Source organism: Chiloscyllium plagiosum, chromosome 26 (genome assembly GCF_004010195.1).
Source record: "Chiloscyllium plagiosum isolate BGI_BamShark_2017 chromosome 26, ASM401019v2, whole genome shotgun sequence".
NCBI classification, from domain to species: Eukaryota; Metazoa; Chordata; class Chondrichthyes; order Orectolobiformes; family Hemiscylliidae; genus Chiloscyllium; species Chiloscyllium plagiosum.
Window position 1 is genome coordinate 48471005 of NC_057735.1, and position 26535 is coordinate 48497539.

Sequence of the window (26535 nt, forward strand, 5' to 3'; positions counted from 1 at the left end):
ATGTTGTGAAACTTGAAAGGGTTCAGAAACACTAACAAGTATTTTGCCAGGGTTGGAAGGTTTGAGCTATGGGGAGAGGCTGAATTGGTTGGGACAATTGCCCCTAGAGCGTCAGAGGCTGAGCGGTGACCTTGTCGAGATTTTAAAAATTATGATAGCATGAATGGGATAAATAGACAAAGTCTATTCCCTGGGTTGGGAAGTCCAGAACTAGAGGGCATAGGTTTAGGGTGAATGGGGAAAATATTAAAAGGGACCTAAAGGGAAAACTTCTTCACACAGAGTCTGGTGCATGTATGGAATGAGCTGCCAGAGGAAGTGGTGGAGGCTGGTACAATTACAACATTTAAAAGGCATCTGGATGGGTTTATGAATAGGAAGGATTGAGAGGGATATGGGCCAAGTGCTGATAAATGGGACTAGATTAGTTTAAGACATCTGGTCGGCATGGATGAGTTTGGACTGAAGGGTCTGTGTCTGTGCTATACATCTTTATGACTCTAAGTTGTGGAATTTCAAAGTTGACCACTGATTGATTCCTTTCTCATATAACTTGTTTTGACTTTCACTAATTTCATCCTTTTGTGCACAGTAGCCTTTTCCATAACTGAGGGAGAGGAGAAGGAAAGAACAGGCAGTGTGCACTAACCTATATATGTGATTTATAACGGTTACTTTTTCAAAAAAACACTTTGGGAGGGTATGGGGGTGAGGGATATGATGGCCTTGTGACATTATTGTTACAGTATTAATCCAGAGACCCAGGAGATGCTCTGGGAGTCTGGGTTCAAATCCTACCATGGCAGGTGATGGAGTTTGAATTCAATAAAAATCTGGAATTAAGAGTCGATTGTCGGAAAAACCCATCTGGTTCACTAATGCCCTTAATGGAAAGAAACTGCCATCTTTACCTGGGCAAATTAAATGCCCATCTCCCCCATCCCTAGCCAGTGATGGTCTGATCATGAGTGAATTTTTAAAAAGTCCAAAGCCACATATGGGAATGATGCAATGGTTTTTTTGTTGCATATGAGTTATGTTCAGCTAAGATCAAATTATCTACTTGTATAAACAGAATCATCTCAATTGATGCAATAAATGGGCAAAATATGTTTAACTTAGTCAAACTTAGTAATTACTGTATGTCATCCTTTATATTTAAATATCACTTGTAACTTTTTAATGTCTCTCCTAGCAATTCAGGATGCATGTATCGGATTGTGCAAACTACTGGTCTGGATGGGAAGAACCTCCTTAAATTAATACCACTTTCCAACATGCCTGGACACTACATCCCAGCCATTCCTCTTCCCATTTCGGTGTCTACCACTGCTACCTCTTCCAAAGTAAATGTGTCAACCGTGTTTCACATGACAGCATCACCTAAAACAACAACTTGTAATGCGCCAACATGTTTTCCTGTGTTACAGCATGCCAACACAGGAAAGATTCTAATAACATCACTGGAAGGATCAACCACCCAAACTGCAGCATCTCCCATCAATCCCTCCCAGAACAATACATTTCCAGCATCAGCAGTTGCATCTTTGCAATGTCCTAACCTAACAGCAGTTACTTTGCCTAGTCTACCTGTGCAGAAGGTACAAGCTACTCCCAGTTTAACTACAAGTCAAAAGTCTTCTGATCTGAGAACAGTTAGTTTGCCTGCTTTACCAGTGCAGGGGACCCAAGCATGTTCTACTTTGGCTCCTGATCAAATGGTTTATAATCTATCAACAGCCGCCTTTCCTGGTCCAGCTGTACAGACCAACCAAGCATCGTCCACATTGGCAATTGACCAGAACACTTACATGCTTTTAAAATCTCCAGTGTTGCCCGCTGGCCATCATCTTCAGATTCCTGCAAATGCAGAAGTCAAATCTGTTCCAGCATCTTCTCTGCCCATTGCTATCCGGCAGAAGATCTTGTCTACCACAGCAACCAATTTCGTTAACACAACTGCGTCAGCAATGACATCTCCAACTGTCATCTACGTTTGCCCAGTGAACACAGTGAAGACAGTGCAAAAGCGTCTCCAAAATATTCGTCCCAAGAATATTTTGAATGTGCCCACAACTTCCACCACTGGTTTTAGCCCTGCTATAAGTACAAATATCCCTCCTGTTGTTGCCTGTGGTGAAGTTGTTTCTAATGCTGAGCAAAATCTGCCTAAAGATAGTCCAATGAAATGGGTTGTGCAAGCAAATCCACAGTCTTTAGCACACTGCCTTATTCCAGTTAAATCTTCCAACAACCTGGCCTCAGAGATCTTAAAGAGCTTGGCTGATCAGCAGAACATGGAGAACGCCACTAACCTGATACCGTTACCGGCTACTGCATCTACACAAATGGACTCTGACTTATTTTCTCTATTCAAGGAAAATGCCCTAGTTATGTACAATGGTAAAGTCTACCTAGTTGTGCAGAAGAATGGTGGATTCCCCAGCTCGCACCCGGAAAGTGCTCCAGCTTCCACAAACCATGCAGAAACGGACACTACATTGCCTGCTGTTGTATCACCTATTGATTTACTGACAAAAATCAAAGAAGAACCAGAGGATCCTGATCCTAAAACTGCCACACAGGAGAACAAATATATAAATCAACCAATAGATTCATGTACTACAACAGTCAGTCACCAGGACAGGAGTCAAGATTTACCAGGCACTCTGCATGAGGTAAGCTTTCTCATGGTATTAAGCTTTTTGTTAGTGTGAAGAAATATTGACACTCTCTGTCTGTTCTTAATAGAACTGGAAAAGAAGATCACAGTACAAAATGAGGCCATTCACTCCTGTGTGTCTGTTGCTAATTTTGTCCTGCTTTGAATGTTAAAGTAATTGAATGTTACAATGTTCAACTGCATTTTACTTAGAGTTCTAATGAGACATTCCCAGTATTCTGTGGAACAGAAGTTTTTTTTACTTGTTAGGTTTACATATTCCAGATGTTTTTCACAATGTTAATATTATGCAGGAAGTGTGGGTCTCTTGTTTACTTGCTCAGTCAAAATCTTGGAAGTCCCTTCTTGACAATTTTGCGGGTCTAACTACAGCACACGGACTGCAGTAATTTAAGAAGGTAACTCATCACCACCTTCTCAAGGGCAACTAAGGATGGACAATACACAATGGCCCAGCCAGTGACACCCACGTTCCATGAATGAAAAACAAATGCAAATGTCTGATCTGATATTGCAATAGCCTTTATAATGGAATTTCCCAATCAAGCCAGAGTGAAATCTCAACGTCCACAAAACAATAAACTTGCAATTCTATGTACTATATCTGTTTGATGATTAATTGAAGTACAAAGTGTGTTCTGCTCAAATGGAATAGCAGACTGGTTTTGAGAAAGAAATTACTTGTGTAGCTGGGACTTTACTTTTGGACTGACTCAGGCTTTAGAGACATAAGGTGTGTGTATGTGTGACTGTTATATTCTTTAGATTAAATTAGATTAGATTCCCTATAGTATGGAAACATTCCTGTTTACACTTCTGTGTTGGATATCAAGATCCAAATGAACTAGATGGTTAATCAGTTCTTTTCATGCTGATTCTTGGTGATCCATAATTGCGACAGGTCCCCTGTTGCCTTCTGCTGTTTTGCTTCGAGATATGCACAGAGTGTGGAACAGCTATTTGAATGTAGGGGATCTGAGCTTGCTACTTTATTGCTCAAGCCAGATAGTGATGAGGTGGGGATTACTGCTGATTTCTCATTTTACTTCAGGCTGCTGAAACAAGACAAACTGTACTGCCATCTTCACCTCAATGTCCTGACTTTGGGGCCTTGCATTCTGTTGATGCTCTGTGATTCAGTCAACTTGAAACTATTACATATTTCTTTACAAAATATATTGTGACTCAAGCAATTCAGATAATGCTAAATTTGTTGTATACAATGAGTGTATATAACGTTTCAAAAAAAGCCTTTGCACCAAGGTATGCTTTCCTCTACTGGTCAGACCATTGAGTATAGGAGTTGGGAGCTCATGTTGTGGCTGTACAGGATATTGATTAGGCCATATTTGGAATATTGTGTGCAATTCTGGTCTCACTCCTAAAGGAAGGATGCTGTGAAACTTGAAAGGGTGCATGTATGGAATGAGCTGCCAGATGAAGTGGTGGACACCAGTACAATTACAATATTTAAAGGGCATCTGGATGGATAAATGAAGAGGAAGGGTTTAGAGGGATTTGGCCAAGTGTTCGCAAATGGGACTAACTTAATTTAGGATATCTGGTCAGCATGGTTGATTTGGACTGAAGGGTCTCTTTCTGTACTGTACGTCTCTATGACTCCGACTCTATTCATTACTGGTTAATCTTCATTTAGTATCCCACAATCCATTCCATGCATAGAGCAATATATACAAAAGGTATAGGCCTTTGTATTTTTCTAATGAATGGTTAGAAGATGTATGTTGAGTATCATATCAAACGTTATGATTAAGCTTAACCTACGCCACTTAAACCTGATGCTTCCTTGTAAGGTACTTGCAGTTATTTTTTCCCTCGTTTTAATCACATACACTCCATGTGACCGATGATTGAAATCACACTTGAGTTATTAGAGTGTGATGTTATTTGAATTTCACTATGCTACAATCTCATTGCTTCAGAAAAAAAATAAGTAAAGAACAAAGAAAGTTTACAACCCAGGAGCAGGCCCTTCGGCCCTCCAAGCCTGAGCCGATCCAAATCCTTAGTCTAAAATTATCGCCTATTTCCGAAGCATCTGTATCCCTCTGCTCCACACCTACTCATGCATCTGTCCAAACACATCTTAAATGAATCTACCGTGCCTGCCTCTACCACCTCTGCTGGCAACGCGTTCCAGGCACCTACCACCCTCTGTGTAAAGTATTTGCCGCATATATTCCCTTTAAAATTTTCATCTCTCACCTTGAACACGTGACCTCTCGTGATTGAAGCCCTCACCCTGGGAAAAAGCTTATCTCTATCCATCCTGTCTATACCCTTCATGATTTTGTAGACCTCAATCAGGTGCCCCAATTTCCTTTTTTCTAATGAAAACAATCTTAACCTACTCAACTTCTCTTCATAGCGAGCACTTTCCATACCAGGCAACATCCTCGTAAACCTTCTCTGCACCCTCTCCAAAGCGTCCACATCCTTTTGGTAATGTGGTGACCAGAACTGTATACAGTATCCTAAATGCGGCCGAACCAAAGTCTTGTACAATTTTAACATGACCTGCCAGCTCTTATACTCAATACTCCGTCCGATGAAGGCAAGCATACTATATGCCTTCTTGACCACTCTATCCACCTGTGCAGCAACCTTCAGGGTACAATGGACCTGAACTCCCAGATCTCTCTACTCATCAACTTTTCCCAAGGCTCTTCTGTTTACAGTATAGTTCGCTCTAGAATTAGACTTCCCAAAATGCATCACCTCACATTTGCCCGGATTGAACTCCACCTGCCACTTCTCCACCCATTCTCCAGTCTATCTATATTCTCCTGTATTCTTTGACAGTCCCCTATGCTTTCTGCAACTCCACCAATCTTCATGTCATCTGCAAACTTACTGATCAGAACAACAATACCCTCTTCCAGATCATTTATGTATATTACAAACAGTGGCCCCAGCACTGACCCCTGTGGAACACCACTGGTCACCTTTCTCCATTTCGAGAAACTCCCTTCAACTACTACTCTCTGTCTCCTGTTGCTCAACCAGTTATTTATCCACCTTGCTAGAACACCCTACACACCATGTGACTTCACTTTCTCCATTAGTTTATCGTGGGGAACCTTATCAAATACCTTACTAAAGTCCATGTATATAAAATCTACAGCCTTTCCTTCAGCTATCAACTTGGTCACTTCCTCAAAGAACTCTATTAAGTTGGTAAGGCACAATCTACCCCGCACAAAACTATGTTGCCTATCACTGATATGCTCATTCTTTTTCAAATATAAATAGATTTCATCCCACAGTACCTTCACCAGCAGCTTACCCACCACTGACATCAGGCTCACTGGTCTGTAGTTACCTGGAATATCCCTACTACACTTCTTGTGCAGGGGGAACAACATGAGCAATGCTCCAGTCCTCCGGCACCTCACCTGTGTTTAAGGATGCTACAAAGATATCTGTCAGAGCCCCAGCTATTTCCTCTCTCACCTCTCTCAGCAACCTGGGATAGATCCCATCTGGTCCTGGGGATTTGTCTACCTTAATATCCTTTAACCTACACAACACATCTTCCCTCCTTATGTCAACGTGATCCAGACTAATCAAACTTCTAACTCTAATCTCAACATTCATCATATCCCTCTCCTCAGTGAGCACTGATGCAAAGTAATCATTCAGAAGCTCACTCATTTTCTCAGGTTCGACACACAGCCTTCCTTCCTTATCCTTTAGTGGACCAATCCTTTCTCAAATTACCTGCTTGCTTCTTATATAAGAATAAAAAGGCTTTGGGATTCTAATCTAAAGCTGTTTCATGACCCCTTTTAGCCCGCTTGATTCCTCATTTAAGACTGGTCCTACTCTCCCAATATTCCTCCATGGCCAGTTCTGTTCTTAGCTGCCTGAACCTTATATGCGCTCCCCTTTTCCTCTTGCCTAGTCGCACAATTTCACTTGTAATAGTAGTCGTAATAGTAAGTAATGTCAAGCAATGAAAACAGAAATTGCTGGAAAAGTTCAGCAGGTTTGGCGGCATCTGTGGAGAAATCAGAGTTACCATTTTAGTCCAGTGACCCTTCCTCAGAACTGATGGCAGGTCTGAAAGAAATGGCTTTATGCGGAAGATAGGGTGGATGCAGGGGTAAAGAGTCAATGGTAGGTGGAGATAGAGCCCCAGGAGAGAGGAGAACAGTTGGACAGGCAAAGGAATGGATAATGATCAGTTTAGGAGAATGAATAGCTACTAGTGGAGACAATTAGTGGCTAACGACGGGTTGTGTGTCACAGCAGGCCACGTGATAACAAAGCCTGGTGTTTGGGGGTTTGGGTCAAGGACATGGGTGAAGGTGCCTCAAACCATAAAACTTGTTGAACTCGATATTGAGTCCAGGAGGCTGTAGAGTTCCCAAGCAGAAAATGTAAAGTCAAGTACTTGTTTCAAGTACTATGAAATGTGCACCTGTAGCTTGAACATGGTCTTGTCATGCTTGGGCCACAACACAGCACTATGAATTTGGCATTGTTAAAGAGATTTACTGGCTGGAATGGAAAAGGGAGGGATATCTCACTGATGCAGCTCTCCTATCATGAAAGCTGGAATGTGTTAAAAGAGCTTTACTCTCTCTATAGCAATGCTGTATCCAGTTTGAAAGTGCTTTACTTTGTCATAAATCCCTGGAATGAAAAGTGATCCATTCTCTAGGACTAACACTCTGTAGCCTGAAGTACTTAAAGTTACTTTATGTTCTCTTAGTTTTCCCTGGTGATATCAGTCAGGATTCTGCTTCACAAAAACCTACCATCAAATAGCAGCCCCTTTTATCCTGGAGGGGTTCCATCAATATTGCAATTGATCACAACAGTAGGTCAATCAGTGCAATTAGTCTGATGAAGTCATCCTTTGAGCTTCCAGCTATAGCATTGTGCCATTGACTATAGCCCAATAGAAAGCTTCCCATTTATATTAGACGTTGACTCTTCTTACAATTTATTTTAAAGACGTTGCTTTTATCAGAAACATTAAATTGAGCAAAAAGGACCCTCTCGACTTGCATCTTCCCTTTTCAGTTTACAGATAATATTATGATACCTTATTATGTTATGGTTTAATAAGATGTTGAGTTAAAATCGTTTTAAATTTCACTCTGCAGGATTGGATTGTTTTTTTCTTGAAAACTAGCTGTCTGATTTGTCATTAGTTTTCATGTAGGGTATCTCATTCACAGAGTGATTAGTAAATTGTAGACTGTTTAATCACGTTATTGTGACCACAGACACTTGGTTGAAGGAAGAGCATGATTGGCAACTAAATGGATTTTGATGCTTCAGACAGGACAGGGAGGGAAGTAAAAGGGGGGGAGGAGTTGCATTGCTGGTCAGGGATGATATCATGGCTTTGCTAAAGGAGGACACTGTGGAGGGCTTGAACAGTGGGGCATTATGGATGGAGCTGAGAAATAAGAAGGGTGCAGTTACACTGCTGGGGCTGTCTTACAGGCCTCCCAACAGTGAGCATGAGGTAGAAGAACAAATAGGTAAACAGATTATGAAAGGATGTAGAGGCAACAGCGTGGTGGTGATGGGAGATTATAATTTTTCCAACAGTGACTGGAATACACTTAGTGTCAGAGGTCTGGCTGGGGCATAATTTGTAAGGAGCATCCAGGGAAGTTTTCTAGAGCAGTATGTCAATAGTCCAACGAGGGAAGAGAAGTTTTCTAGAGCAGTATGTCAATAGTCCAACGAGGGAAGAGACCATATTGGACCTGGTACTGGGGAACGAGCCAGGACAGATGGTAGAAGTTGCAGTGGGGGATTTCTTTGGGAATAGTGACCACAATTCTGTAAGTCTTAGAATACCCGTAGACAAAGTTGAGAGTGGTCCTAAGGGACGAGTACAAAATGGGGCCAAGGCCAATTATATCAAAATTAGGCAGGAGCTGGGAAATGTGGTTGGACACAGCTATTTGAAGGAAAGTCCACATTTGATATATGGGAGGCTTTCAAAGATAGGTTGAAGATAGTGCAGGATAGATATATCCCTTTGAAAACAAGGGATAGGGAAGGCAAGATTCGTGAACCCTGGATGACAGGAGAAAACGTGGGACTAGCCAAGAAGAAAAGGGAAGCGTACGTAAGGTTCAGGCAGCTAAGAACAGAATAGGCCCTGGAGGAATACTGGGAGAGTAGGACCAATCTTAAACGAGGAATCAAGCGGGCTAAAGGACTCATGAAATAACTTTAGTGAGCAGAATTAAGGAGAATCCCAAGGACTTTTATTCTTACATAAGAAGCAAGAGGGTAACCAGAGAAAGGGTTGGTCCACTAAAGGATAAGGAAAAAGGTTGTGTGTCAAACCTGAGAAAATGGGTGAGATTCTCAGTGATTACTTTGCTTCAGTGTTCATTGAGGAGAGCGAGGTGATGAATGCTGAGATTAGAGGTAGAAGGTGTTTACTCTGGATCATGTTGACAGTAAGGAGGGAAGATGTGTTGGGTAGGCTAAAGGATATTAAGGTGGACTATCCCAGGCTGCTGAGAGAGCGAGAGAGGAAACAGCTGGGGCCCTGACAGATATCTTTGTAGTATCCTTAAATACAGGTGAGGTGCTAGAAAACTGGAGGATTGCTCCTGTTGTCCCCCTGTACAAGAAGGGTAGTAGGGATATTCCAGGTAACTACAGATCAGTGAGCCTGATGTAAGTGGTGGGAAAGTTGCTGGAAAAGGTACTGAGGGATAAAATCTGTTTATATTTGGAAAAGAATGGACTTATCAGTTTTGTGCGGGGTAGATTGTGCCTTACCAACTTAATAGAGTTCTTTGAGGAAGTGACCAAGTTGATAGCTGAAGGAAAGGCTGTAGATTTTATATACATGGACTTTAGTAAGGTATTTGATAAGGTTCCCCATGATAAACTAATGGAGAAAGTGAAGTCACATGGTGTGCACGGTGTTCTAGCGAGGTGGATAAAGAACTGGTTGAGCAACAGGAGACAGAGAATAGTAGTTGAAGGGAGTTTCTCGAAAGCAAATGTGAGGTGATGCATTTTGGGAAGTCTAATTCTAGAGCGAACTATACTGTAAAAGGAAGAACCTTGGGAAACATTGATGGGCAGAGAGATCTGGGAGTTCAGGTCCTTTGTACTCTGAAGGTTGCTGCACAGGTGGATAGAGTGGTCAAGAAGGCATATAGTATGCTTGCCTTCATCGGACGGGGTATTGAGTTTAAGAGCTGACAGGTCAAGTTAAAATTGTACAAGACATTGGTTCGGCCACATTTAGAATACTGTGTACAGTTCTGGTCACCACATTACCAAAAGGATGTGGACGCTTTGGAGAGGGTGCAGAGAAGGTTTATAAGATGTTGCCTGATATGGAAATGCTAACTATGAAGAGGGGTTGAGTAGGTTAGGATTGTTTTCATTAGAAGAAAGGAAATTGAGGGGGTACCTGACTGAGGACGACAAAATCATGAAGGGTATAGATAGGGTGGATAGAGACAAGCTTTTTTCCCAGCGTGAGGGCTTCAATCATGAGAGGTCACACGTTCAAGGTGAGAGGTGAAAATTTTAAGGGGTATATACGCGGCAAGTACTTTACACAGAGGGTGGTAGGTGCCTGGAACGCGTTGCCAGCAGAGGTAGTAGAGGCAGGCATGGTAGATTCATTTAAGATGCGTCTGGACAGATGCATGAGTGGGTGGGGAGCAGAGGGATACCGATGCTTAGAAATTGGGTGATATGTTTAGAGAGTGGATTTGGATCAGTTCAGACTTAGAGGGCCGAAGGGCCTGTTCCTGGGCTGTAAATTTTCTTTGTTCTTTGTTGCAAATCAGTAGCATCAATATCATCATTGGCATGATTTTAACAGTAAAGTGTGCCTTACTTGAAAGTGACTGTAAATTAGCAGCATATAGTTCTGCTTGAGAGCACTGCAATTCAGGTTTCTCTTGTTAATTTGTCAAGAAGTATTTGTGTCATAATTAAAAATGTTATTCCTCTTGTTTCCCAACCTTCTGTCAGCATTCTAATTCGACTTGTGGGACTACACGAGGAGAAACCGATGAACAGTTGTTGAAGAAAGCAGGAATTTACACATCTGTGCGAATCTGCCTCACCAGAATATCCCAAAAGCAGCTGGACCAATGGGAAAAGGGCACTTACACTGCAAACTCTAAACCACCAGAGTTATACTCTCAATTACCCAAGAAAATAGATAACATAAAGACTGAAGCAGTTTGTAAACAGACACAAGTGATTTTGACGCCTCCAGCCATTAAAACAGAGCCACCTATAGAGACAGAATATTATGCAACCCATACAAAGGAGATTGAGGTATATCTTCATTTCAGTAGTACTAATTATTTTTAGAAAACAGCTCAAAGTTGTTTTGTGTGAGATTTTAAATGGATTATTTTGAATAGAGTCTACAGCAAATGCTTGCAAATTAGTTCTGTGATTGTTGAGTACAGTCTTTAATTTCAAATACATCAGTTAATAAACTGAGTTCTACATTTTTAATATAATTCAGTGCATTTCCCCTTCATTTTCTTTATTCTTCTTAAAATGTGCTTAGCCAACTGGAGAACTCTAAAGTCCCTTTAATGTGTATTTTTAAAATGTCTGAAAATGCCTGAGATTTTACAGTGGAATCATTAGAAAAAAATAATTTGCCTTTATATAGAGCCTTTCACAATGTCAGGCTGTCCCAAGCTGCTTTATATTTAATGGAATCAATTTGAAATGTAGCCACGATTGTAATGTAGAAATATATGACAGACCATACACGACTAGCAAAGTTTCAAAACCAGATGCCCGTCCATTGAGAGATTACTACTGGATGGGAGATGAGGGCTAGGCTCTCCTTTACTTCCCATAGTGCCACAGTGTCAAATACGTCAACTTGTGAAGGAAGGTAGAGCCTCTCATATGAAAGGCAGCAAATTCACTAATGTAGCACTGACTCTACCATACTAAAGTGTTAGCCTCGAATGTGTGTTCAGGTCACTGGACTGCCACTTGAGCTGTCAACCTTCTGACTGGCTAAGTATACTAGCAACTGAAGCAACGCTGAAACCAGAGGAATAAAGATGTATTTTTTCATAGGCTAAAAATAAATTTGGTTGTGTCTGCATGTAAAATTTAAAGCATTTCACTAATGATGTAAATACATGCTTTGAAGAAAATTCTGTGATTTTTATATGAAAGTTATAAAATGATTGTGAAATTGAGTGAGCAGGATCTTTTATATGCAAAACAATCTTTCATATGTATATGGTAATTTTCAGTTTTTTTAAAATTGCTTCCCATTTTAGGTGAAACTTGAGCCTGAATCTCCAGTGAAAAGAAAAGCAGAAAGCATCCAGTCTTCACCTGCAGTTAAGAAACGATGCCTAAAACGATTCATTCCAAACTGGGAATCAGAGCATGCCTACAGCTGCCTTCCTGTATACAATACAGAAGCAGCCTCCCATGATACAGAAGCAGCCTCCCATGATACAGAAGCAGCCTCTCACGATACAGAAGCAGTCTCCCAAGTTGCCTCTCACTGTGAACAGGAGACAACCACCAGCTTTCTTGAGCCTAGCTCAGTGCTAAATGAGAGCACTGGAATGGTATCCCCATCTGGGATGACTTTGGGAACTGGGACAGAAAGTGTATCCAACTGCTTAGATGTCTCCACAATCCCTGCTCCTATGGCCAGCACTTCATCTCTCCCAATGGATTACACCGTTCCAACTGAGATCAGTGCAGCATGCAGTTACACTCCTCTCCCATCCTCAAGTATAGATGAAATTACACGCGATGAGAAGATCAAGCGGCTGAAGGCAATTCTGAAGGAGAAAGAGGCTGCGCTGGAGGCAATACGGAAGAAAATGGTTTGACACCTTTATAAAATTCTTGATCTAAATTAAGATTTTATGCTATTTATTTGAAAATCTGGATGATCACCATTCTCTGTGATCTTGGCCTCCCTTTATCAGTTTAAGATGAGGAATATTTAAAATGTTTGTCTTTGAAATATTTATTTTGCTGCATAGTTGAGTGGCCACTTTTGAATTTTAAAATTTGTCATTTTAAATTGTAGCATTTTGATTTATAACCAGGAAAGCCAATGTAGAGTAATTCTCCTATTGTGCATTCCTTAGAATTTAACTGCATTTTATGGTTGTGTGTATTGTTCATTTAGAGAGATGGTGCAGGCAGAACTGGCTGAAGGGCCACTGTGTTGTGATCCATAATTGCAGAGCTGAAAAACGTGTTGCTGGAAAAGTGCAGCAGGTCAGGCAGCATCCAAGGAGCAGGAGAATCAACGTTTCGGGCATAAGCCCTTCTTCAGATTCCTGAAGAAGGGCTTATGCCTGAAACATTGTTTTTCAGCTCTGATCTCCAGCATCTGCAGTCCTCACTTTCTCCTGCATAATTGCAGACCAACAAACTGGGTTCAAAGGGAATCAGTTCCAGGATTTTAGTAGTTTGGAGGGGAATTTGAAGACTCTGGTATGCCAGTGCATCTACTTGTGATTTTCGTTCGACAGTGTGTTTTGCGGGTCCGAGAGATGTCCTTTAAGTTGTGGCAAGTTGCTGCAGTATATCTCTTATCTAGATCACATAGCCATGGTGAGCCCAATGGTAGAGGATCTGAATATTTTAAGGTGATAGTGCAAATCAAACAGGCAGTTTTGTTTTATTTGGTATCAATCTTCTTGAATGTTATGTTGTGGAGGAGCCGATATTGGACTGGGGTGGACAAAGTTAAAAATCTCACAACACCAGGCTATAGTCCAACAGGTTTATTTGGAATCACTAGCTTTCGGAGCGCTGCTCCTTTATTAGGTAGCTCATGAAGGAGCAGTGCTCCAAAAGCTAGTGATTCCAAATAAACCTGTTGGACCATAACCTGATATTGTGTGATTTTTAACTTCTTGAATGTTGTTCTAGCTCTGATTATCTTAGCTATTAATGGATATTTCATCCCTTCTGCATTATACTTTGTAAATAGTGGAAAGGCTTTGTGGGGTCTGTCGGTGAATCATTCACTACAGCATACCCAGCTTCTGATATGCAGCCATTAAATGTGTTATTGTGCAGCCTGTTAGCTACTCGTCAGTGGTGAACCAACAATGTTTAAGATTGGAGATCTATGATGGTATGGCACTGAATGTTGTGAAGAGTTGCTTAGTCATTCACCTTTTGGAGATCAGTCATTGCCTGACACTTGCAAGGTGTGAATGATTGTCTGTCCCCGTGCCAAGGCTGAATGTTTTATGACTCATGATGCATATGAACATTGCTCCATTATCTGAAGAATTGCAAGTGGAATTGAATGCCCTTGATCTTGCACTTCTGATCTTGTTGATGAAGCGGCTGAAATGCTGGGCTGAGGGCACTGCCCTGAAGAACGCCAGCAGCAATGGTTGGCCTCCTGCAAACATTTCATTTCATGCTGCATATCACTCCAGCCAGTGAAGAGATTTCACTGGATTCGCTTCAACTTCAATTTGCTGGGGCTCCTTGTTATTCCACTGAGGTGTCAATTAGTACTCTTTCTCTTTGTCATTTTAATGTGTTCTATTAATATTTATTTCCCAGTAAATAGAATTTTAATTCAGAATTTCTGGAACTCAAGACTGAGTGTTGTCCTGTCCCTGTTTATGAAGTTTTCCTTTTTGTGTGATTAGTAGATTTTATTAGAAGCTCAGTTATATATTTCTTTTGTTCACTTACACGTGATTAACTTTTAGAAAACTCCAAGATGGAGTTTAACAACTAGATAAAGTGCTCCTCTGTTTTAGTATGACAATTCAAGATTGGTACTCCAAACAGCAGCATTCTAAATGTGTGATCTTGATTTCTTTGGTTATCTGAAGTTGTCTGATCATCTTGGTGAACCTTTAAACATGGTGAATGTTGGAATGTCATCCTTCAAGAGAAAGTAGACTAACAGTCAACAAGATAGTGGGGACTTCTTCACATTACTGTCAAGGGTATGAGATCTAGAAGTATGGATGATTCAATGTTCGGATTGATGGCATATGTGCACTGTGGCACCGGCTAATGTCTGTCTTTAGGTTTTACACTGACTATGCAAAAGGGCACTGTACAAGTTTGGATAGGTTACTGGTGTTCATGTCTACTGATTCATTGCTTATTTATTTGAGCCTGACCATTAGATATGTCAAAGCCCCAATTAAACATTTCACAAACTTTGCAGTTGGCCCTGTGATTTTAAAATAGTTATAATACTGTTATATTGCTGATTGCATTCAGACAGACTTAACAATTACTCTCCCTTTTAACCCATTTACAGAGGTACTTCAGATTCTCATTAAGATTTAAACCCTGGGACTTTAGAAGGAAATGTACGTGGCAAATTTGGATACTTTATCTTTCAAATATTGCATACTCATGAGCAGAGCTGACTTTTGTTTCATCTAGGTCAGTTAGTGATTTCTAGGAGAGCTGTTCAGTCATATAAGTTCAAGAATTTTAAACTTGGATGGAGAATACAATTTTACTTTGGTCTCTTGCATAAGAGTAACTTAATTGATGTTAGAGCACTGCTAATTATTAAATAAAGTATATGAAAATCCATAACTACATATTGCAAGTGCCCATTTTAATAATGCCTGTTAGCTTGTAAGTACGAAATCTTGTAGAAATGTCAATTTTACAAAAAGGAAAGGTCTTTGTATATAAAGTGTAAAGTTGCTATTTGGAAAATTCTTTATACTTAAGCAGATAAAAACTAGAATGAAACTATCAGAAATAGTGAAACAACTTAAAGAAATTCTTCCTGATTATTAATTCTTTATGTGGATAGCCAGAAGTAAATGCCTGCTGAATGCCCGCCCCCCCAAAAAACTAAAAGATTCAGCGGACTATGGCAAAAGGCTAACCAGGAATTAAGTAATATGTAAAGTTGATGAAATATACGAATGACTCTGCTATCCATGTCCTCACCTACCTCCTTTTCACTCGGCTCAAATGATAACTTATTACTGAGGAAATACTTCACTAGTGGAATAGGCAGTAAACTTTCTGAGGTCTTGCAGATTGAGCTGGCATTAAACAAACTGATTGGCAGAACTTGTGTTTGTACACTAACAACTGTAGAACTAATAAGCTGCCACTGGCACGGTGACTCAGTGGTTAGCACTGCTGCCTCACAGCACCAGGATCCCAGGTGACTGTCTGTGTGGAGTTTGCACATTCTCCCCGTGTCTGCGTGGGTTTCCTCCGGGTGCTCCGGTTTCCTCCCACAGTCCAAAGATGTGCAGGTCAGGTGATTTGGCCATGCTAAATTGCCCGTAGTGTTAGGTGCGTTAGTCAGAGGGAAATGGGTCTGGGTGGGTTACTCTTCAGAGGGTCGGTGTGGACTTGTTGGGCCGAAGGGCCTGTTTCCAGGCTGTAGGGAATCTAATCTAAATAATCATATGTAAAGCTATCTCTGCATCAGGTGTTGAGAAGAGTAAGACCATCTTTCATAAAACCTGTGGTGAATATGGACAGCAAGCTAGAGCTTAAAAAATTGAAGATGCTAATGAGCCACTCTCTAGATTTAGATCTGATGTAATACCTATGAAATAGTTCATTGACCAGGATAGGATTTGGGCAATAATTTGTCTTAATACTTTCGGAGCCTTTATTTGAATCTTTAAGTGCAATTCTAAGATCTAAGAAAGGTCAACTGTAACAGATTGTCATTCTACAACAAATACCCATTATTGGTTCAAGTACTTTCCCTTAAAAGGTGAATAATTTTGATATCTTTGTCATCAGCTTTTTCAGATCTAAAGGCCTCTAATGTAACATCAATGAAATGGCTTGCAGCTGGTTAGAATAATTTCAAGTGCCTTCTTAATGTCCCACTTTACCTGAGCTAGAGGTATAACAGCAAAATGTATCTGCCTAATATTGAAGACCGCTCTGATAATTTATAGCCTGGATCAAAAGAAGGCTAGGCTGTGAAAGATGACATTGGAGAAAGCCTTGGTAGCAATTTCATTAAACGCTGTGAAGGCAAATTATACCCAATGTAAAAAAAATAAGTACAGGAACATTCGCATTAGAGCCCTAGTACCAAGGAGATCAGTCATTATTAGTAAGTCATTCACATTACAGGTGACCAAAACCCAACTAGCTAATCTTCCAATTAGGTGGCATGAAATTGATGCTGAATATATTCAGATGAAGCCTTGATTTTCTGGCCAGGGATATGTTAGTAATTATCTGGATTTTGGGTCATATCTATTCTTCTTCAGGCAAACACTGATTAGAAATACCTTGTAATAACCGCTTGTCAATCTTCCACATAAGAAGTAATTGTAGCAATTGATTGGAACCAAGCACATGCTTTAAATAGAGCTATAAAATCATTATCCAAAACAAGTAGTTTTGGCCAACTACCGTGTTTCTGTAAAGTATCAGCTTGGTTCACGATGGAGGGGGGTAGGCCCTTTTGGAACTTGAGGATCAACTTTGGAAATTGGCAGCATATAGAACAGTGATGCATTGGACAATGGATGGAGGGAGCTGGAACCATATTAAATGGCCGTGTCTAAATTATGTTGGTTTAGAACTTAAGATTCATACTTCAGGCCAGATTCTATAGATATCTACATTATTTATTCTTGAATTTTAATGAATTAACACAGTGTAAAGGACATTTACTAAACCCAAACATTCAGTCTCATTGTGTATACGGTGTGTTTAAACGTCTGCTAGAAAGGAATATAAGTTTCTGTCTTTCAAATCTAGTCCAATACAAGATTCAGAATCTAGATTTTGTCGAGCATTAGAGCAAATGGCAGATATTTGATAATTATCAAGTGTAGTTCTCAAACATTCCATTGTAGTCTTAATGCTGAATAGTAGTATATAGGTTTTCTATATACTGTGAAGTGCTTTTCTAGTATAACTCAGTAAAGAAGACATAAATGGGAGTGAGAGAAGATTAGACTGCATGTAATTGCAACCATTAAACATTCATGTCAGCACAAGGTTACTTAAGAGTTATAGAGATGTGCAGCATGGAAACAGACTCTTCTGTCCAACTCATCCATGCTGACCAGATATCCTAAATTAATCTAGTCCCATTTGTCAACATTTGGCCCATATCCCTCAAACCCTTCCTATTTATATACTTATCCAGATGCCTTTTAAATGCTGTAATTGTACCAGACTCCACCACTTCATCTGGTAGTTCATTCCATACACACACTACCCTCTGGGTGAAACAGTTGCCCCTTAGGTCCCTTTTAAATCTTTGTCCTCTCACTTTAAACCTACGCCCTGTAGTTTTGGACTCCCCCAACCTGGGGAAAAGGTCTTGAATATTTACCCTATCCATGCCCCACCTTATTTTATAAGGTTCCAGAGAAAATAGCCCCAGCCTATTCAGCCTCCGATAGTTCAATCCCTCCAACCCTTGCAATATCCTTGTAAATCTTTTCTGAACCCTTTCAAATTTAACAATATCTTTCCTTCATGGCCTAAAAGGAGATGATGCAAAGTTAATCTTTGTGACAAAATATTATTGACAAAGGGCTCAGTGATTAGCACTGCTACCTCACAGCGTTAGGGTCCAAGGTTCAATTCCAGCCTCGAGCGGAGTGTGTCTGGAGATTGAACGTTTTCCCTGTGTCTGTGTGAGTTTCCTCTGGGAATTGCAGTTTCCTCCTACAGTCCAAAGATGTGCAGGTTAGGTGAATTGACCATGTTAAATTGTCCATAATATGTATATATACAGCATATTATTCAGGGCAGTGTAGGTTAGGTGCATTAGCCATGGAAAATGTAGGGTTACAGATTAAGGGCATGAGTCCAGGAGGGATAATCTTCAAAGGGTTGGTGTGGGCCAAATGGCCTGTTTCCACACTGTCTAATAGACATATCCCCATTGGGAAATTGTTCTCTGTTTAACCTTTGACATTTGATACAGTCAACTATAAACTGGAGCAGTGGAAAATTTTTGCTCAATTTAGTCAAATCCATGTTTCGTGACCAGCTCAGGCCAGTTTTGAAACTGGAGTAGTATCGGATTTGTAGCTGACTAAACAATTTCACAATACTGCCTATGATAGAAGGAATTTGGTCCCACATGCTTTAACTTTGTGTACAGGTTACTTTATTAGGTGATAACTATAGGTCAATTGGGACCATTCTCACAAGGCCCCATTTGCAATCTAGGGTGTGTGGAAAAAGATTCAATTGATACTGTATTGAAGACAAATAGGGAAGCTAGCTATTCCTGTTATTTTGGCCAATCTTTAATCAGTTGATAAACATGTTAAAACAAATTAGAGACAAAAAATGCAGATGCTGGAATCCAAAGTAGACAGACGGGAAGCTGGAATAATACAGCAAGCCAAGCAGCATCAGGAGGTGGAAAAGTCAATGTTTTAGGTATTAATCCTTCTTCAGGACTATATGTGGGGGTACATCTTCCCCTCCCTGCCTTCCGCAAGAACGATTCCCTTTGCCACTCCTTGGTTCACCGCACACTCCCCACCAACCCCTCCAACCCTCCCTGGTAACGTCCCCGTAACTGAAAAAGATGCAACACCTGCCTGTACACCATCTCCCCTCACCTCCATCCAGGGCCTCAAACATTCCTTCCAGGTGACACAGAGGTTCACCTACATCTCTTCCAACCTAGTCTACTGAATCCAGTGCTCCCGATGTGGTCTTCTCTACATTTGGTGAGACCAAACATAGACTAGGTGACTGCTTCACCAACATCTTTGCCTCACCTAAAATGTCCAACCTGGCCTTCTGGTCACTGTCCATTTCAATTCCCCCTCCTGCTCCCTCTTTGATATGTCCATCCTCAGGCTCTCCATTGCTGCAGTGAATCAGACCACAAATTGGAAAAACAACACCTTATCTTCCACCTGGGCAGTCGAAAGCCCAGAGGACTTAACATTGAATTCTTGAATTTCAAATAACCTTCCTACCCAACCTCCCTTTCCAGCCCCACCACATCCCTTCTTTCTACATACTGACCCTTCCTTCCTTCCAGCTACCAACTTGATTCATCCCTCCCATCGACCAGCCAGGTCGTACCCACTACCTGTGTCCACCTATCACGACCTCACCATTCTGCTACTCTCCTCACCCCATCCCACCTCACTCCCTCTTTATCTGTAGCTCCCCCTACCCCTATATCCAGCCCTGAAGAAGGGTTAATGCCTGAAACATTGAGTCAGGGAGGGTTGCAGAAGACTGGAAAATGGCTAATGTAACTCCCCTGTTTAAGAAGGGAGTAAGAAAAAAATGAGAAATGATAGGCCAATTAGCCTGACCTCAGTCGTTGGTATGATTTTGGAGACTGCTGGGAAGGATGAGATCTCTGAATACTTGGAAATGAATGGTAAAATAGAGCAAAGTCAGCATGGTTTTATCAACGGGAGGTCATGCCTGACCTGACAAATCTGTTAGAATTCTTAGAGGAAGTATTGAGCAGGTTAGACCATGGAGAGCAGATGGATGTTATCTATTTGGATTTGCAGAAGGGGGTTTGATAGGGTGCCGCACAGGAGGCTACTGAGTAAAATAAGGGCCCATGGTATTCGAGGCAAGGTATTAGCATGGATAGAAGATTGGCTGTCTGGCAGAAGGCAGAGAGTGGGGATAATATGGTCCTTCTCCAGATGGAAGTCAATGTGAAGGGGTAAAGTGTTGGCACCACAACTTTTCACTTGATGTATTAATGATCTGGATGAAGGAACTGAGTGCATTCCAGCTAAATTTACAGATGACATAAAGATAGATGGAGGGTAGTATTGTGGAGGTGGGGAGGCTGCAGAAAGACTTAGACAGGTTAGGAGAATGGGCAAAGAAGTGGCAGATGAAATACAGCAAGGGAAAGTGTGAGTTCATGCAGTTTAGTAGGAAGAATAGAGGCATGGACTATTTTCTAAATGGGGAGGAAAATTCAGAAGTCTAAAGTGTACAGGGACTTGGGAGTCCTAGTCCAGGTTTCTCTTCAGGTAAACTTGCAGGTTGAGTCGATAGTTAGGAAAGCAAATACAATGTTGTCATTCATCTCAAGAGGACTGGAACATAAAAGCAGGGATGTACTTCTGAGGCTTTATAATGTTCTGGTCAGACCACATTTAGGGTATTGTGAGCAATTTTGGACCCCTTACCTCAGGAAAGCAATATTGGTCCTGGAGCAGGTCCAAAGGAGGTTCACGAGAATGATCCCAGGAATAAAAGGCTTAACATATGAGGAAGATTTGAGGCTTCTGGGACTATATTCAATGGATAAGGGGGCGATCTGATTGAAGTTTACAGAATACTGAACAGGTTGGACAGAGTGGACGTTGGGAAGATATTTTCATTGGCAGGAGAGATGAAGACCTGAGGGCACAGCCTTAGAGTAAAAGGAAGACCCTTCAAAATGGAGATAAGGATAGACTGCTTTAGCCAGAGAGTGATGAATCTGTGGAATTCATTGCCACAGAAGGCTGTGGAGGTCAGTCATCGAGTATATTTAAAACAGAAATAGATAGGTTCTTGGTTGTGAAGGGCATCAAAGTTTATGCAGAGAAAGCAGGAAAGTGGAATTGGAAAACCTATCAGCCATGATTGAATGGTGGAGCAAACTCAATGAACCAAATGGCCTAATTTCTGCTTCAATGTATTTATGGTTTGCCCCCACTTCCTGGTGCTGCCTGGCTTGCTGTGTTATTCCAGCCTCCTGTTTATCGCAAATGATTTGGTCACTATCATATCAGTGTTCGTGGGAGCTTGTTTGCAACATTACTACAATGACTGCACTTCAAATTTTCTAAACTGGCTACAAGTGCTTTGGGATCTCCTGAAGTTATGAGATGTACAATAAGCATTTAAGACTGTCTTCTTTCTGGATCATCAGTATGATCCCTCATTTGAATTTATCAACTTCAATGTAATTTGAGTCCATCCACCAAAACGTAGTCAAACAGCCTATGCCAAAGATGTATTTCTGCCTGTTGTTGTATGCTTTGATTTGTAATTATCTGTTCCATACGCACAAGCACTCTGAGAAATGCTAAGACTTGCCACAAATCCTCCATGTTGCTGAAATTACAGGGTTTACACATTTATGAGTTCCAAGTATCATACAATCTCTGTATTGGATAATAAGAGAAAGCAATTATTTGTCAGGAGAAATTGAAACCACCTACTTGCAATTCGTCTCAGTTTGTTAAAACTACTCAATCCACGTCAAGTGTGACTTTCTTCCATCACTACCTTGCTCAAGTTAAAGCATGCTAACAGCGAGGGAAGGTCACATTGGGCAATGCTTTTTCACTCCTATTTTGGCCACAAGTTGATTTTCTGGCCTGACTGTTTACAAGATCGCCTTGATAAAGGTGGAAGTTTCATTTAGCCTGTCTTAACTCATGTAGTCAGAGAAACCCAACATTATCCTTTTTTTCTCTCTACAGTAATTCCATGTTAAGCTAACTACCTAAATTCAGAAGCCTCCTCCTGAGGAAGTGTAGGCCTGAATTAAGGTTTTCCTACTGCTTGGAACCCACTCCAGCTCTTGTGAGATCAGTTGAGACAATATTATCTGGTTGAGTTACTGTCTGACAATTTTAGCTTTGTTGTATCCCTCTATATGGTTTCCTTTATGTAAGCCAACTTATGAAGAGTCTTTTAGGTTGAACCGATCAATTGCCTTCAGGGCTTAAAGTGTTCAGAAATTGTAAATTCACCACTTGCCATCTGAGTTGCATTTCAATATGTTTGGCTGTGATGTTGCCTTATTGATTTCAACTTTGGTGCACTTGGTATTTGGACCCTTTGGATTCTCTTTCATCTATCCTTAGCTATTCCTTTTAACATCAGTGTTGTGACTAACACATCCTGCTAAATTTCATTTGCAATAATCTAGCGAGTTTTGAGAAGATTTGTAGCTCAGGTTGGGGTTCTGGGTATAGGTTTGTTCACTGAGCTTGAAGGTTCGTTTTCAGAAGTCCTGTCACCATATTAGGTAACATCATCAGTGAGCCTCTGGATGAAGCACAGGTGGCATGACCCGCTTTCTATTTATGTGTTTAGGTTTCCTTGGGCCAGTGATGTCATTTCCAATGGTGACATCATTTCGCGTGGTGATGTCATTTCCTGTTCTTTTTCTCGGGGGTGGTAAATGGGATCGAAGTCAATGTGTTAGTTGATGGAATTCCAGTTGGAATGCCATGCTTCTAGGAATTCTCGGGCATGTCTCTGTTTGGCTTGTCCTAGGATGGAGTGTTGTCCCAGTCAAAGTGGTATCCTTCCTCATCTGTATGTAAGGATATTAGTGAGAGTGGGTCATGTCTTTTTGTGGCTAGCTGATGTTCATGTATCCTGGTGGCTAGCTTTCTGCCTGTTTGTCCAATGTAGTGTTTGTTACGGTTAGAAGATAGAACAGTACAGCACAGTACAGGCCCTTTGGCCCTTGATATTGCATCAGCCTTTTATTCTACTCTAAGATCAGACTAACCTACGTACCCTTCATTGTATTAACTTCCATGTATCTATCCAAGAGTCACTTAAATGTCCATAATGTATCTGACATTCCACGCACCCACCACACTGAATAAAGAACCTACCTCTGACATCTCCCCAAAACTTTCCTCCAATTACCCTAAAATTATGCTCCGTCGTGATAGACTTCTTGCAAGATTTTTTTTTACATTTACAAGGTATATTTACGAAATACCTCGCAAGAACGGTAACAAACACTACATTGGACAAACAGGCAGAAGACCAGCCATCAGGATACATGAACATCAACTAGCCACAAAACGACATGACCCACTCTCACTAGTATCCTTACATACAGATAAGGAAGGACACCACTTCGACTGGGACAACACATCTATCCTAGGACGAGCCAAACAGAGACACGCACAAGAATTCCCAGAAGCATGGCATTCCAACCAGAACTCTACCAACAGACACATTGACTTGGACCCCATTTACCACCCCCTGAGAAAAAGAATGGGAAATGACATCACCAACCCAAGGAAACCTAAACACATAAATAGAAAGCAGGCCATGCCACCAGTGCTTCATCTGGAGGCTCACTGATAATGTTACATTGTATGGCGACAAAACGTCTGAAAACGAACCTTCCAGCTCAGTAATAATCTAGTTTCTATTATTTTGCCTGTCTTGTCTCTTGGTTCCAAAGTTGTTTCACGTTGGGATTACCTGAGCATGACATCTGAGGTTTGCAATCCACGTTGATAATCTGAATTGTTCCAAAGCTGACCTGGGGCTCCCAGGCACTTTGATGTAGTTGCTGTGTCTAGTCCTTCCAGATATTGTTTTAGCATTCCCCCAGTCAGGTCTTGGATTCCAGCCTCTTGCTGTGTCTTATGAAGAGTTGAATCATTTGGGAGTTGGACATGTTTGTTGCTGTTGGCTTGATTATGTGGTGGGTGTTCCTTACGTTCATGCGTGCTAATAAAATGAAAAAAGTCACCTGCACTTCTAATCCATAAACCTGTAACTGATGTGGTTATCAGTTTGCTGCCTGTTCTCCATACTCTAGCCTCCCTGTTGTACAAGTGTGTACCAGTCTTAGTCCTGAAGATGCTAACAGTTCTCTGGAGGCTTACATACTTCCAACGGGCATCAGTAATATTTGGATTTGATTTATTGTAGTGAAATGTACCTAAGTACAGTGAAAGGTTTAATTTTGCAAGCAGTACAGGCAGATCATAGGGAGCTTAGACAGAGTGAGGCATATAGGGTTACAGCTGAACTGGAGGTGCACAAAGCAAGATCAACATTATTTGAAGTTAGATAGGTCTATTCATCAGTCTAATAACAGCAGGGAAGAAGCTGTTCTTGAACCTGTTGGGGTGTGTGATTAAGCTTCTGTATCTTGTGCCTGATGGAAGAGGTTGGAAGCAAGTATTGCGGGGGGTGGGAGGGGTTTTTGATGTTGGCACCTTTCCCCGCAACTGAAAGTGTAGATGGACTGCATGGATGGGAGGTTGGTTTCCATGATGGTATGGGTTGTGTACACGATTCTCCTATAAAGTTACGACCTCCAAATTATTTCTGACAGGGTAGCATTTGTTGACGCCAAGAGGTCATGCATGAAGCTGCTCCCTGTGCCGGCCCTACCACGATAAAGCTGCTGCTGTTTGTGGGACCTCTCCCAGCCAAGCAGCGCTGTTTTCAGGGCCTCGGAGGAAGTGCCTCTTTCGGGAGAGAAAGGGGGTTGATCATTGGAGAAGCCAAAACAAGGAATATTGCATGCAATTCTGGTCTCCTTCCTATTGGAAGGATGTTGTGAAACTTGAAAGGGTTCAGAAAAGATTTGCAAGGATGTTGCTAGGGTTGGAGGATTTGAGCTATAGGGAGAGGTTGAATAGGCTAGGGCTGTTTTCCCTGGAGCGTCGGAGGCTGAGGGGTATGGATAGAATAAATTGACAAGGTCTATTCCCTGGGGTGGGGGAATCCAGAACTGGAGCGCATGGGTTTAGGGTGAGAGGGGAAAGATATAAAAGGGACCGAAGGGGCAACTTTATCACACAGAATGTGGTGTGTGTATGGAATGTGCTGTCAGAGGAAGTGGTGGAGGCTGGTACAATTGCAACATTTAAAAGGCATTTGGATGGGTATATGAATAGGAAGGGTTTGGAAGGATATGGGCCGGGTGCTGGCAGGTGGGACTAGATTGGGTTGGCATATCTGGTCAGTATAGACGGGTCGGACCGAAGGGTCTGTTTCTGTGCTGTACATCCTCTATGACTCGAAGTGACTTCTCCCATTAAAGCACATACCTTGGCTATCCACGGTTTCCCAGAAAGTACATTGATTGTACATATCACAAATGTTGAAACGTGTGATCCTTTGCGTGACAATATTATTGCTGACATTGATTGCTAACTCTATGACTCTGTTCGTTTTAGATGAGGCCCAAAACGCCAGAGAAGAGCAAAGGCAGACACCGCCAGCGTTCCTCGACCACTAAGAGGTCACGGTGTAAGAAGTGGCTGTTGAACAGGGAGTCGGAGCACGCGTACAGCTGCCTCTCGGGGGGCGGCCATAGCAAACCACCGGGGCAGCGGGGCAGCTCAACGGGGGCGGAGGAACACACCTCACCGGCCGTCAGCTCAGCTCCCAGCCAGAGAGCCCTCGCTCCACATGAGGGGCTGCCTCCTCCCAGCGCCGAGAAGAGCACACGGGACGAGAAAATCAAACGGCTGAAGGAGATTCTGAAGGAAAAGGAAGCGGCGCTGGAGACAATACGGAGGAAGAGAGTTTCCATGCCCTCCACCTAGACATCCGAGAACGGACAGTCCTGACCCTTCAAGAACTGGTGTGCACCTTTCTGTATGATTTGCGTCTCGCCTTCGAGGTTACAATACATATGGGAAGTGTTTTATCTTTTTAAATGTTGTTTTCACTGTGACATTGAATAGAATCTTTGCTATCTCACATTGCTGTGAAGTTAGCTGTTTATAATAAGGCTGACCATTCTAAAATATTGTATAATGCAAAGGAGGTTTTAGCCCGTTATTGGTTTGTTGAGTATATTGTAACGTTTCTGTACAATTGTTTTAATATACATTAAATCAGAATGTGCATTTCATTTCTCTCAGTATTCTTGCAGAAGTCGCTGGATAACGTTTAGATGCACATTTTTCTGAACATTGCGAGGGATTGAACACAAAACTAAGGATGCATGCTTCGGTGGTGGTTCAGAGGAGGTTTACCAGATTGGAATGAGCAAGTTGTTTTACCGGGAAAAGTTGGACAGATCGAGCTTGTTTCCACTGGAAAGATGGGGGAGCTGACTTGGTTGAAGTGGATGAGATCCTGAATAGTCTTGACAAAGCGGAAGTGGGGAGGGACATTTCCTCTTCTGG

At 41.6% G+C, this 26535-nt stretch overlaps 1 protein-coding gene across 2 annotated transcripts in view; it reads left to right on the top strand.

Annotated features, from left to right (window-relative positions):
- The window catches only part of LOC122563333, a 61562-nt gene extending 35294 nt beyond the window's left edge, over nt 1-26268 (top strand). For both annotated transcript variants that reach the window (XM_043717073.1, XM_043717072.1), the window contains exons 2-5: nt 1196-2678; nt 10688-10999; nt 11980-12543; nt 25576-26268. In XM_043717073.1, the coding sequence (XP_043573008.1) occupies nt 1196-2678; nt 10688-10999; nt 11980-12543; nt 25576-25947 (2731 nt within the window). In that variant the 3' untranslated portion in view covers nt 25948-26268. The remainder of the gene's footprint in view (nt 1-1195; nt 2679-10687; nt 11000-11979; nt 12544-25575) is intronic.
- Nucleotides 26269-26535: the final 267 nt, after the last annotated feature.